This window comes from Acartia tonsa, chromosome 3 (assembly GCF_053477335.1).
Source record: "Acartia tonsa isolate MP-2025a chromosome 3, ASM5347733v1, whole genome shotgun sequence".
NCBI lineage: Eukaryota > Metazoa > Arthropoda > Copepoda > Calanoida > Acartiidae > Acartia > Acartia tonsa.
Genome location: NC_137262.1, coordinates 12,450,659 through 12,463,812, shown reverse-complemented (window position 1 = coordinate 12,463,812; position 13,154 = coordinate 12,450,659). Strand labels below are relative to the sequence as shown.

Sequence of the window (13,154 nt, the reverse complement as noted above, 5' to 3'; positions counted from 1 at the left end):
TACATAGATCTATCGTTTATTAAATGGATCTTTGATCACGAATTTCTTATATAATATGTAAAATCGATCGATTATTAAACTTTTTCAAAAATATTATAGTTTATGTAATTTTCTAAATAACTTATTTAATTTTGTTTCAGAGATGTCAGATGGACCCGGAGACGACTGGGAAAATCTTTTAGATTCGGGTAAGCTTGAAAATTAGAATTTTTATTTAATTGAAATTTGAGGATTTAACACCAAAAAGTTATTCTTTAAATCTATATTTTCATGATAGGTAAGGGTTCTATAAGATGAAATAGTTTTGAAACTCACATATGTTTTATTAGTTTTTTTTATAGGTACATATATTTTATATTATTTATATTTTAGGCGAACTAGACCAGAAATTAAATGATATTAAAATAGAAAAGAATGGCTCATCAAAATCTGATGTAAGTGTTGAAGGATTTGTATGAATATTTTAAAAATGTAGAATCAGAGTTTAGGTCTGTTTCAATATGAAATACCTAGTTTTTTTGTCCTCTATTTTATAGATTAAGAAGCAAACGAAAAGTTTGTTCATAGGGGGGATGAAAAACATGTATCGATGTGAAATTCAAATATCTAGTATTTTAAATTCACTTCAAAGAAAAGTAAACAAATTGCATCTTAAAAACAGGATTAGGGAAACAAGATTGAAAAATGAATACAACAAATACCCACTAAAAAATAAAGTCAAGAATCTGTTTATTTATTAAAATGTAGAAATATCTTCTTCTTCAGGGAGGTACAAACCTTAGTGATCCTGATTTTTCTGGTCCTATTAAAATCTTGACAAATGATTCTAGGCACATGTTAATGAGGTAATATTATATTTAATGTTTACTGTGTTCATATCCTTTTTTGCTTTTCGGTTTTACAAATACAGCCATCTTTAAATATCCCATTTTATGCTAACAAACCCATAGAATCTCAAAGACCAACAAACTTTTTCTTGCTTAAAAAGTTATTTTTTTTTTCATAAGTGATTGACTTAATTGATTTAAACAGCATAATGTCTACTTATACTTATACCTAGTAATATTGTAATCTGATAATTTTAGTCGTAAACAAGAGCCAACCATGAAGATATTAAAACGACCAGATTCTAACAATTCCAAACAAACAGAAACTCAGGTTATTATTTTCATTTTATAAACATAGTAAGGGGCAAAAGTCAGATAGCTGAAAGATTAACAGATCTAGATAAAGTCATATGTACCTAAATGAAAATAAAGGGGGGGTTTTTTAATGCAACCATCTCGTAATCAGTGATTAAATGGCACTTAGAATTCGAATTTCGATCTGGAATTTTGCATGAATAATCCTTGGTAGGTCTATTTTCCCTAAATCGAACCAAAAGTTGGAAAAGTAACGGTTAACGGCTGGCGGCTCAGCCGTTTTGCCAATTTTTGCCAATCTTAAGAGCATATTAGTCACGAAACCTATCTCCACATAATACTTTCTCTCGCTCAAACGGTTCTAGCCGGTAGCTGTTGGTACTAGAAATTTAAAATATGGTTATTGCTATCATTTAACATGAATTAAACCAAAAATATGTTTTAAAAAGTTGATTCCTACGTAATTAATGATGAATTTGCTCTGAAAATAGGCAAAAAACTGCTAAACGGCTGAGCCGCCAGCCGTTACTTTTCCCACTTTTTGTTCGATTTAGGGAAAATAGACCTACCAAGGATTACTCATAAAAAAATTCAGAGCGAAATTCGAATTCTAAGTGCCATTTAATCATTGATTACGAGATGGTTGCATTAAAAAACCCCCCCTTTATTAAATTGTGGCCAGAACTGTATCATATGTAAATAAAAAGTGAAGGAGGCCAGTGTGTAACTTTTACGATACTTACGTAGTTACTTATAATAATAAAAAATTATTAAACCCTAGCTCACTATTTAATTCGTTCCTTATGTTTTAATTATAGTTTACTATAGGAATGCCAATGACTTATTTTCCCTAAATATATTTTAGGCCCCTAAAGCAATGCCCAAGAGTCTTTCCCAACGCGAGGCCGAATATGCTGAGGCCAGACAACGAATACTGGGTGCTGAGGCTGCATCCGGAGCAAGCAGTAGCGGGAGTGGTGCCCAGTCTACAGCAGGCCAAACAGCTCCTGCCGTGGTAACTAGTAAATCCGGGAGTGTACAACAAACAACAAGCAGTGGCAAACAGAATTCGACGACGGCGGTAACAAATCAATCTAGTGGCGGGAATATTAATAACAACAATAATAGACAAAATAACCATCATAGGGGTAACAGTGGCTCGAATCACAATCATAACAAGAGGAATAATAGTCATCCGCCGCATCATCAGATGCAGCATCTGCCGCCGGTGGTGCGGCCCAATCTCCAACAGCCGCCGCCACATGGAGTAGCTCAGCTTCCGGGTAATTTTATCATTCCAGGTGGTGTGGCACCCCACACAATGTACCCACCTCCACCTCTGATTAATGGAGGTGCCCTAGGACCTACTCACTTCCCGCCGCAGTTTTCAAACGGTCATGGCGTTCAGCAGCGGAACAGTCATTACCCACCGCAATATCCACCGCCAAGAGGAATGCCCGATGGCCAAGGGGCCCAACAACCTTACTTTAAATTGCGGCGATAGCATAATATGTTAAAATAGTTTTTTTTTCAATTTCTGATCAGCTAAGTTACGCAAGATTTTTCTTTTTCTTTTTACCAATATTAATGTTCTAAAAGTAGATTCAAAGGATACTATGCTAAAACGAGAGCAATTGAAAATATGTCTTTACAATTTTACGGTATTGATCCAGAGTATTTTTCCCCTTTGGATATCATATCCCCTATGAGACAAGCTAGTAGACAAAAAAACTGAACATCAATGCTAACTACTACTCTCTTTCGGGCATAGTTAACTTTTTTTTTTATACCAATAGTTTTAAATTAGATAGACTGAGAAATAGAGAAGGAAAGACAGATTAATTTTTATGAATTTAAGTCATGTAAAAAAACTTTCTCAGAGTTACTTTCGACTATGTTTAATAAGTTTATTGCCAATATATATTTTTACATTCATAATCATGCTCAACATCAAGTAATACATTTACTACTACAATATTTTTCTCTGGTACACATCTTAAAAATTTTCTAAATGAAAAATACTTACCTAGATATTTCAATGAAAAATTACATAAAATTCTCTAATTCAAATAATTTTGTGAAAACAAAATTCATAAACACAATTTATATATATTATGTAAGTTAGTTATAAAAACAGATTATATTACTTATCTATATATGATAATTAAGATAAATTGGGATATTTGATGAAACACGTTGGCTGGTATTTAATCCTCTATTCCCCCCCACCCCTCACCCCCGGTAAAAATCAATTAGGTTTTTTCTGCTTTATATCATTCGATAACCATACACACAAAAATTTATAAATACGTTTGAAGTAGAAATACAGTTTTTAAAAGAAGCTAAACAGCATTTATACTGCATATGTTATTTTATGCGTTTATCTTACGTAGCCTCTGAGTTAATTCCGTTTAGATTTACCCCTAAAAATAGAGTAGCTGCACAACTATAATTGATTTTAATAATTTAAGCACTGCTTAATATAAAGTCAAGATTTTTTATTCCAATAGTATTAATATCTTAAGAATTAGATGTTAGGTGTCATATATCCTTTTCTTTATTTCCACTTGTCGCATACGCAAACAAATATTTAAATACGTATTCTGTACATATGTTATCTATCTCCCCTGCAACAGCAGTATATGTATTACATTCTTGTAAGATATTATATAAAATAAACACATAATGACATGTAAATAATCTTTGATCTGATTTCATAATTCAAATAATAAAAACGTTGAATATGTAATACACATTATATTAAATAAATACATATATTAGATGAGATAAAATATGTACAATTCCATAAAAATCTCACAGCGCAGCTACTCTATTAAAAAGCTAAATCCTTGTGAAACTTTTTAAATTTGAGAGAGGAAACAATGTATTACAAAGGAACCTGCCCCCCCCCCCCAAAGTTTCAGACTTGGGAAGGGGGATTAGATTGTATTGTATTAAGTAACAGTGTCCAAACCTTTCCGCCAATAATTTCTCAGAAGATCCCTTATAAAAAAAACGATAACAAATTTTGATTCTCAATAACCTATTCCCATTAATCATCGGGAAATAAAAATTATATTTAGGTAATGCAGATTATAAATAAAAATGCATTTTGATTAATTATATAAATAGGTATAAAATATTATATAATTAAGACATATTAATTAATGCCCGTCACGTGTTAATCAACATATCCAAAGTTTATCCTTGTATTATTATTGTATAAGATTTAGATAAATTTCTTTATTTCAGATTTTTAACAGTATTAAAAGAACCCATTTTTTAATGGGTTTCTAAAATGTTCCAAACCAAAGACTTGTTTTATTTTTAATTAGATTCATCTGATCTATAGAATTTAAAGATGCAGGTATGCTTTTAGTGAAGTGAAGCTTATCTATAGCTAACTTTCGACCGTTAGTCTGTCAACAGTCCGTATTAGTAACGCTAGGTATTTAGAAAATATAAAGTACTTAGGTAGCTTATACTTAAGACAATTATTTTTTGTTTTATGGATCCCTCTTACAAATGTGCATTAAGTATGTATTATTATTATTGAATTGGCTGGGCCATTGGGCATCTACTCAATAACTATCCTGCACCTTCTGTCCATCTGTTGTGTTGTCAAATTTACAAGCTTCGCCACTTATGGATGTTGTTCTTATTTTTTAAAAATGAATTATATCACTCATTTTTCTCGTGAATGGAATTAATATGTTTTATAATTAAGAATTATGCTCAATGTTACACAATATTTGTTTTTAATTTGATGTTTTGGTGTCGGAAAATTGAGCTCAGTTTATATTAGTGATTTGTAGACGTGAGTTGTTGATTTTATAATAAAACGGTAAAAACAAACATAAATATTATGTTCAGTTTAAAAATCCGCTAAAAGCTTTTCATTTCCTAAACAATTTCTTTTTTAACAACAATAGACATAAAAATACATTATTAAATAAGAATAATCATATAATTTACGTCCAATATTTTTTTAAAAATCTTTGCATCTAGTGCAGTGAAAACTAACAATTATATAGACTTTTAAGTCTTTAGGTCTATTACCTATAACAAATGACAAATGAAGTATAAAAGATATTTATGTTAAGTAAAGATATTTTGGGCCTTATGTCCTTGAGATCCTTGGTCCAATTGGCCTTTTGTTAGACCTCCTTTTATTTCGCTAACACAACTCTATAAAAGCCATAAGAAGTCCTACAAATAATCAGAAATGGAAAAGGCCTAATAATGCGCAGGGAGCGCTTAACTAGAGATAACACGATCTAATTCATCTTTGGATATAGTCCCTTTCGTGGCAACGCACCTTAAGAAGCGATTCTTCGTATTTTTTACAGTAGCTTTTCTCTTATCTTTTAGCCCCTGCGGGGGGCTCTAACACTGCGGGGCCAATTGCCTAACCCTGTGGGGCAATCACCTAACCCAATATAACCTAACCTAAAATAACCTACAAAAAGCCATTTTAAAAATACGACGAATCGCCCCTCAAGGGGCGTTGCCACGAAAGGGACTATTCCCTCATCTTTTTCTATTTTTGTTATTCCAAATTATCAAATAAATGACCAAGCCATATTTGCTTGATTCACTTCACTAAGAGATGCGATTGATAATGAAGATTTTTTCTTGAAATATATTTTGTTATGAAGCCGCAGTAGTTACTAATTTAAATGTTATGGTTGAGATAGATTTATAATTTTTAAAAATATATGAATGATAACATTATTATTTGTGCTAGATGTACAAGCGAGGAATCCAGAAATGGTGTACAGCTGGAGTACTCTCCATAGTTGGGGGATTTATGCTGCACCTGACCCTGGGCACTTTGTACTGTTTTGGTAATCTCAACACTTACATCACATCCTATGTTAGGAAACATGTTCCTGGAGAGGTAAAAGTTTCTTTTATTATTTAGACGTATTTTACAACCAATCTTCAAAACTCCCAGAAAATCCGCCCATAATATGTTACTCTACATGGCCTGGTAGTTGCTTTATTATAAAGCAATAACATAAACAGTACATTCAATGAATTATGCAATGCAATTTAATTACACTATCTTTGTCGATTTCGTTTGTGTTTGTTTCTAAAAGTTTCACTCTCTCGCGCCTCCACCCCTTTTCTTCTAATGTTTAACTTTTTAACAACGTTTCATTATTTATTTGGCTCGCCAAGGCAGAAAGATTTCATAATAAACTGATCAATAAATTTAGGAGCATAGACAATATTCTGATCTTGTATGGATTCCAACCCTAGCCACTCTGGGCCAGGGGTTGTTCATGACAGTGGCTGGTCATCTTGAAGAAACTATTGGAGTCAAGTAAGTTTTATTTCATTACAAACATTAGTTTTTGAAATTGTTTTTTTTAATCGACTGAGAAGTATCCTTACTTCTTTATGACAGGGGCCCGGTATCTTCAAACTTCGAATAATGACTTATTTTATGGCTTTGTTGACAGCTGAGATATACTTTCCTTTTAATGACCATTCTTTTTCCTTTGTAAACTCTACACATATGCATAAATACATATATTCTTATGTTTCTAATTTTTTATTTCCAGGTTGACAATTTTGTTGGGATCTGCACTGATGTCCTCCGGCGTGTTCCTTACCTACTTCACCATCCAGCACAGCATTTGGTTGACCACCCTTACTTACGGCTTCATGTTCGGATTAGGAATATCTCTGGCCTATGCCCCGCCAATGGCCGTTGCTATGCAGTGGTTTCCCAAAAAGAAGGGATTGGTAAACGGGTTTATTGTTGGCGGCTTTGGAATGGGAGCTTTCTTGTTTAACCAGATACAGACGGCTTATTTGAATCCTAAGAATTATTCTCTTGATGAAAGTGGATTCTTTACCAATGATGAGGTAAAATATTACCTACACAATAAACTTCTTTTTCATATTGATTAAAACAATTGTATTGATATTTTTAAGCAATGCAATAGAAAGTTGCATAGCAGGGAGACCGGATATGATAATGGCAGTGAAATTAATCATTTCCCAATAATTTGAAGCTATCTGAAGCATATTTTTAAAGAGAGTAGAGATTAATTTTTCTTTCTTTGTTTCATCCCTGTATTCATGATGCACTGAAGGTACTGAATGTTAGAATTTATTTATATTAAGGTGCTTGATAGAGTTCCCTCCGTATTCCTCCTGCTGGGTAGCATCTACACGGTGATGCAGCTATTGGCCATCATGTTGATAAGTCCACCTGATGAGCAGGACCTCCTGGAGAACACTCCCATGGTTGCCTCCACGCTGGAGGAGGAGGAGATTATCTACCAAAGTGACAGATTGTCGAGTCCTAGGACAAGATCTAGGGCTAACAGCAATGCCAGTGCTATGCAAGAAATGCAGGTATTTTTTGTCCCATAAATTGTCTTAAATGGCTTTACAATTAGACTTGTTTAAGTATAGCTTGTTAGTTTATTTTTCTCTTACTTATTATTTGTTAAGATTGGAATGAAGGAGGGCGAAGAAAATCTGAAACCCAGTCAAGTTGTTAGAACTAGAGAGTTTTGGATTCTGTGGCTTACTTTCTTCCTTAATACGCAGGTATTTATCCAAAGGGGAGGATATTTTTTTAGCAATCGATAAAATATTTTGGCTAATAACTTTTATAAAAGATTAGATTAGTTTTTCTTGGATTTTAGTTAAAACAATACAACTGTCCATTGAATTATTTAAAGAAAACATTTTATATTAAACTTACTACATGACTAAGGTAATATAATTTTAGGTGAAGAAAAATCTGTTCTCTCTAAAGTATATTTTTAGGTTTTGGACACTCTAACGCCATTTTGAATTATTGTGAAAGGGGTTGTAATCACGGGCTTGTAGGAAAGGGATCAACACCCCCCAATAAAGAAAATTGTATAGTCCTAAACACCCTCATTGCAAATTGCTGTGTACATTAGACTATATAAGATGGAAAGAATTTTAATGTTAGAGGTAGATTTGAAATCTGCATCAAACTTTAAGGATTTTATATAAAATTCGTTTTTTGTATAATCCTTTATTTAAAAGTGCAAATACAATTTAAGTTAATTAATTTTGACATCTGTGATTGGTGGATTGAAAACTAACTGCGCTCTGATTGGTTGAATGATGTAGTTAAGCTCTCCAATCACAGATGTCAGAGTTAATTACCTAAAACTGCATTTGCGCTATTAAATAAAGAATTAGGTAGGTATACAAAAAAAACGAATTTTATACAAAATCCTTAAAATTTGATGCAGATTTCAAATCTACCTCTAACGTGAAAATTCTTTTAATCTTATATTAATAGTCTAGTGTACATGCACCACTGATGGTATCATTGAACTATTTATTTTAAGGCTGTTGGTTACATCAACTCCATGTACAAGGCGTTTGGACAAACCTTTATTGATGACGATCACTTCCTGGCTTTCACCGGCGCTTTCGCAGCTCTCTTCAACTCTTCAGGTAAATTCACATTGTAAACTTTAACACGTTTCCTAGTTGTTATGTCAAAGCTTAAACTGTGCCATAATTAAAAATATTAATGTTTCCCACTGCACTTTGTCATATTAGTTTATTAAAAGGTAGAGTTTAATGCCTTGGCTAATAAACAGGCTAATACAGTTTCACATAAAGAGTAAACAAGGGTTGTAAAATCATTGACAATATGGGCTACAATGTTATGTAGGATTCTAGTAACACCAAACAGTTTCTCATTTCTATACATGCATTCTTTATTACAGGTCGTGTATTATGGGGCTATCTGAGTGACGTGTTTGGATACAAACTATGCATGCTTCTGGTTACAATCTGTATCTCTCTTCTATATTCTACACTCTACTTCACTGAACTTGGTGCTAAAGTAAGTTGAATTAATACCTATTTATTTTGATAAAACATTCTTTATTAAAAAGAGCATACCTACCTACCTAGGTATTTATTTCATTTCATTATATTTTTTCTAGTTTCTATTTGCCCTGTGGATTTGGCTTATTTTCTTCTCTTTTTGTGGAAACTTTGTACTGTTGCCAACGGCGTCAGCTGTTTGTTTTGGAACGAAGTACAGTAGCAAGAATTATGGCCTGGTCATGACAGGATCTGCTGCAGCTGCACCCCTTATTGCTATGCTGACTCAGGTTAGTCTAAAATTTATGACTCTAAAGGGAACCTTTCATTTATTGTGTATTAGGTATCAATCTATTAGTTTAGTATTTAACAAGTGGTTACGCCCCTAATGCTTCTAGCAGAACGTATAATGTATGTTAAGATCAGCTGTTTACTAAGAATGACTGAAAAGTCGCTAGTTTCGTAGAACATGATTTTTCAATTTTGGCTTTTTTTTTGTAGTTGTACCCTCCCCGAAAATAAAAATAAATATTCAATATATAAATTGGTGAAATAAATGAATAGAGGAAATGAAATTGAATTTGATTGGAAAATATACCTACCTACACTTTACTCGCATCTCAATGGGAAAGCATTATTATAAAAACTGTATTTTCATAGACGCATCTGAATCTCAGTGAAAAAGCATTAATTTAATAACTTTTTTTTCAGGGGCTGTCACCAGTAATAGGCTTCCTCGGTATGTTTATAATCATCGCCTGCTTCTCTGCAGCCAGTGCTATCCTCACCCTCGCATTCCCCAGTTCTCCATCACCCCGCAAGATTTTACAGCGGCTGGAACAACAATACGGAACTCCCATATAGGGAAGGGTTTACAGTGTCCAAATTACCGAATGAAGGAACAGCCGCATAAAGGATACAGGTATACAAGGTGTCAGAAAGAATTGTCAATCTCATTTTTCATCTCATACCTATTAATAGTTTTTATTACTAGCACAGCATTTATTCTATGTCAATTTTCTATTTCAATTAGTCAGATTAAAGTAAATTTACATCTTGTTTAGGTATCTAATAAGATTATGACTTTGAGTCAACCATTCCAGTACTTTTTGCATTTTCTATGAATAATTTCATTTATTGTAATGTACTTGAAGAAATAGTTTTAGTGCAATAATAAATTTATTTGGTACTTAATAAGATTCATTAATACGTTTAGCTGTACAAGACAATTTGCATTTAATTCAATCCGCAGCTAGGTCCCTAATAAAGATCCATTAATTTTATAGCCACAGCTAAGCGGGCGACCAATCAATTATTTTAATTCCTTATGTTTAGTGCATTTATGTAACATGTACCAGTGCTGAGTTTAGTATAAAATTATTTATTTTTTTCTCTAAAAGACATGTAATAATTATCAGGGAGTAAGGGAGGGGACAATGGGCAATTAATTCAATTTAAGAGGGTTCGCTAAAAAGCAATGAAAACCAGATTTTCAAGAAAATTTTACCAAAATTGTAAAGGGATCATGGTAACCTAATTTAGAACAAAATTAGTTCTAAGAAAAAAATCATTTACTTGAAAATTAAATTATCAACACATCACAATGTAGTAAACATTCTGTAATTAATCACTAGAAAAATCTTGTTTAGAACTACCTTAACCCTTCTGATATATTTATAACTGACCCCGAAATTCAAGCGGTTCTTAGATTATTTAATACATAAATATCACAGTAGAGTTTCTATACATGAAAAGACATTTTCTTGGGAAAAAATATTTGTTAAAACCAGCGATAAATAACAAACTTTTCTGTCTGCATATTCAAAACTAGCTCAGCTAGTTAGCGGGGCATTGATGCGCAAGTCCCCAAAATCAGTAAGAATCTGCTGTATTCGTGCACATTCCCTTTAAGCCAGTCCCCAAAGTCTGAGACTCCTTAAAAATTGAATATTCGATCCATTGTCCCCTCCCTTACTCCCTGAATAATTATACATTATATATTTGGTTTTAAAGCTGAAATTTTATATTGCTTCAGTTCTAACAAAATTTTGCTCAATATTTGAGACCAACTTTGCAAAATTATTAATTTTAAGGTCTTCCCAACGTACAATGCGCTTCTATAGTCGCTGCATAATAGTTCAATTGTTGGCTTTTAATAAACATTTTTCAATACATTTATAATTAACGTATGTGCAAGCATTTTCTATTTATAAGTTGAACCAACAAAAACTTCTCTATGATGATAAGAAGACTTTCAATTTTCTATTATTAATTTCTTATTTTTAGTAGCGCAGCTACTCTATATTTACATTAAAAGCAAACCTTTCTCTAGTCAAAATATTGTTGTGATGTGATTTGTGGCAAAGTATTTTATAATTATATTTTGTTATATTCATTATACATTATACAATTCAAATTTACATCTTTTTATTTGATTCTACCTAGGTATATTTTTTTAATTTTATCTGAAATTTTGCATTTTATAAAATTCGTATTTATTTTACATATAATATTCAATATATTGTATCCAAAGCCAAAATAAGTACCTACATTATATTGAAATGTGGTTGTAATATTTTATTTTTATCATTTTTTATTTATTTATTATGAAGGCATACAAAATCCGTTTTCAAAGCAAAATTTTGGCCTCGAATGATGGCGGATATTCTATTAGTTTTGTCATAATCCGAAGAAAAATACTTTTAGCAATCTAATGTACCAACTTAAGTCAATTTTCGATAGGATTTTATGACTGCCTTCCTTTATTTTCTCAATATTTAGACATTTTAATAGTTTCTCTAATAGTACTACATTTTTAGAGGTCACAAAAATTTACAATTTTATTAGGAAACCAAACATGATATAAATGTTTAATAAGTAGTTTAAAATCACATGAACTTTATTTCTTTCTTGTTGTTTTATTTATTTTATTGTTTTTTTTTCTTCTAGAATTTTATTTTGTTATGTGATATTATTTTATAATCTATTGTATTTATAAAGCTAGTTTTGTAGTTAGTAAGTAATTGAGCTTAATGCTTATGTTTTGTGTCTAATATAAAATATATTATTAAAATTGTATTATTTATAAATTTATGTCTATAGCTTAAAAGCCCAGCAGATCTTAAGAGGACATTACTTAATTTAAAGTATTTTCTGTGGATTCTATTTTGATAAAATATCTCTCTTTAAAAAGATTCGGTCAAGATTTTGAGAATTTCTGATTCATTGTTTGCATTGCATAGATTATACGAAAATTAGAAAAGTTGAGTTTAGGGATAATTTAATTTAGTCATTATGATGAAGGGGTTAAAAAATTATTGTACCATTTAATCTAATGAAACTATACTAGGCGATTAATGACTCATCTAAACTGCTTTTTACTTATTAGTTTAATCTAGCTAGGACGTTTTTGTCTTATCAGCAGCGCAGCATTAGTAATATGTAAAAAAAATAGTTAACTGTAAATCATCTAGGGTCTGGGGAAAAAATCTTGAATTTAGTTGGTATGTAATATTTTAACGCTTTCTGCCAGCATATTGACTTTAATAAAGTACTATGAAGGAATTACTTCATACGGACAAACTGACATACCTTAATAATAGAGAAGCTGCTTTAAAAAAAAACTATTGGGTCCAAACACACAAAAAACTAAATTTCTAAATGTCATAGTATTAATATCTGGGTTATACATGTAATTGTAAATCTATAGTGTATGTATTATTTATTCATGTCTATTTTTGCTTTTCAGATTAAAATGTCACCAATGATGTTTAATATGGTTCAAAGAAAGTGGAATGAAGGTTAACATTTTAGTAAAAGGTTAAACACAGAGGGTGAAACAACCAGAAAGTCAGATATTCAAGTTTTATTTTTCTTTATATATTTTAAGCATTTTTTGTATATACATACACGTAAGTTCTTAAGTTGTTTTCTTTTTGAAAAGCACTAAATTACATTATTAGCATTGTTTTAAGCAACATTTCATTGGTATGATTCTATAATATGAATAAATAAATGATTTCAAAAGTGTTTTACTTTGCCATCACCATAAATTTTCCAGATTTGTGAATTTCATCCATTTTTGATACATCAAATATGATTTCTCCATCCTTAAAAAAAATAATATCATATTATTTATTTTCTTTTCATGCTGATGCTTAACAACATTTT

General features: G+C 31.4%; 5 protein-coding genes across 5 annotated transcripts in view; 4 read left to right on the top strand and 1 right to left on the bottom strand.

The window, feature by feature from the left end:
* Positions 1 to 138: 138 nt before the first annotated feature.
* LOC145313339 (uncharacterized) lies at positions 139 to 4,395 on the top strand. Its single transcript, XM_080152699.1, has 5 exons — positions 139 to 188; positions 373 to 434; positions 766 to 845; positions 1,086 to 1,158; positions 2,008 to 4,395. The coding sequence occupies exons 1-5, from the start codon at positions 143 to 145 to the stop codon at positions 2,644 to 2,646; spliced, it is 900 nt and encodes a 299-aa protein (XP_080008825.1). The 5' UTR covers positions 139 to 142; the 3' UTR covers positions 2,647 to 4,395.
* Positions 4,393 to 12,733, top strand: LOC145313337 (apicoplast pyruvate carrier 1-like). Its single transcript, XM_080152697.1, has 10 exons — positions 4,393 to 4,509; positions 5,890 to 6,042; positions 6,365 to 6,471; positions 6,713 to 7,019; positions 7,281 to 7,514; positions 7,614 to 7,712; positions 8,495 to 8,603; positions 8,882 to 9,000; positions 9,104 to 9,274; positions 9,696 to 12,733. The coding sequence occupies exons 1-10, from the start codon at positions 4,504 to 4,506 to the stop codon at positions 9,846 to 9,848; spliced, it is 1,458 nt and encodes a 485-aa protein (XP_080008823.1). The 5' UTR covers positions 4,393 to 4,503; the 3' UTR covers positions 9,849 to 12,733.
* The window catches only part of LOC145313334 (uncharacterized), a 27,270-nt gene continuing 19,841 nt past the window's right edge, over positions 5,726 to 13,154 (top strand). The window contains exon 1 of the mRNA XM_080152693.1: positions 5,726 to 5,752. The gene's annotated coding sequence lies outside the window, so the exon portion shown is untranslated. The remainder of the gene's footprint in view (positions 5,753 to 13,154) is intronic.
* LOC145313959 (RNA-binding protein 25) overlaps positions 5,730 to 13,154 on the top strand; it is a 307,513-nt gene continuing 300,088 nt past the window's right edge. The window contains exon 1 of the mRNA XM_080153625.1: positions 5,730 to 5,753. The gene's annotated coding sequence lies outside the window, so the exon portion shown is untranslated. The remainder of the gene's footprint in view (positions 5,754 to 13,154) is intronic.
* LOC145313341 (arylalkylamine N-acetyltransferase 1-like) overlaps positions 12,731 to 13,154 on the bottom strand; it is a 2,046-nt gene continuing 1,622 nt past the window's right edge. The window contains exon 9 of the mRNA XM_080152701.1: positions 12,731 to 13,093. Within this exon, the coding sequence (XP_080008827.1) occupies positions 13,016 to 13,093 (78 nt within the window). The 3' untranslated portion in view covers positions 12,731 to 13,015. The remainder of the gene's footprint in view (positions 13,094 to 13,154) is intronic.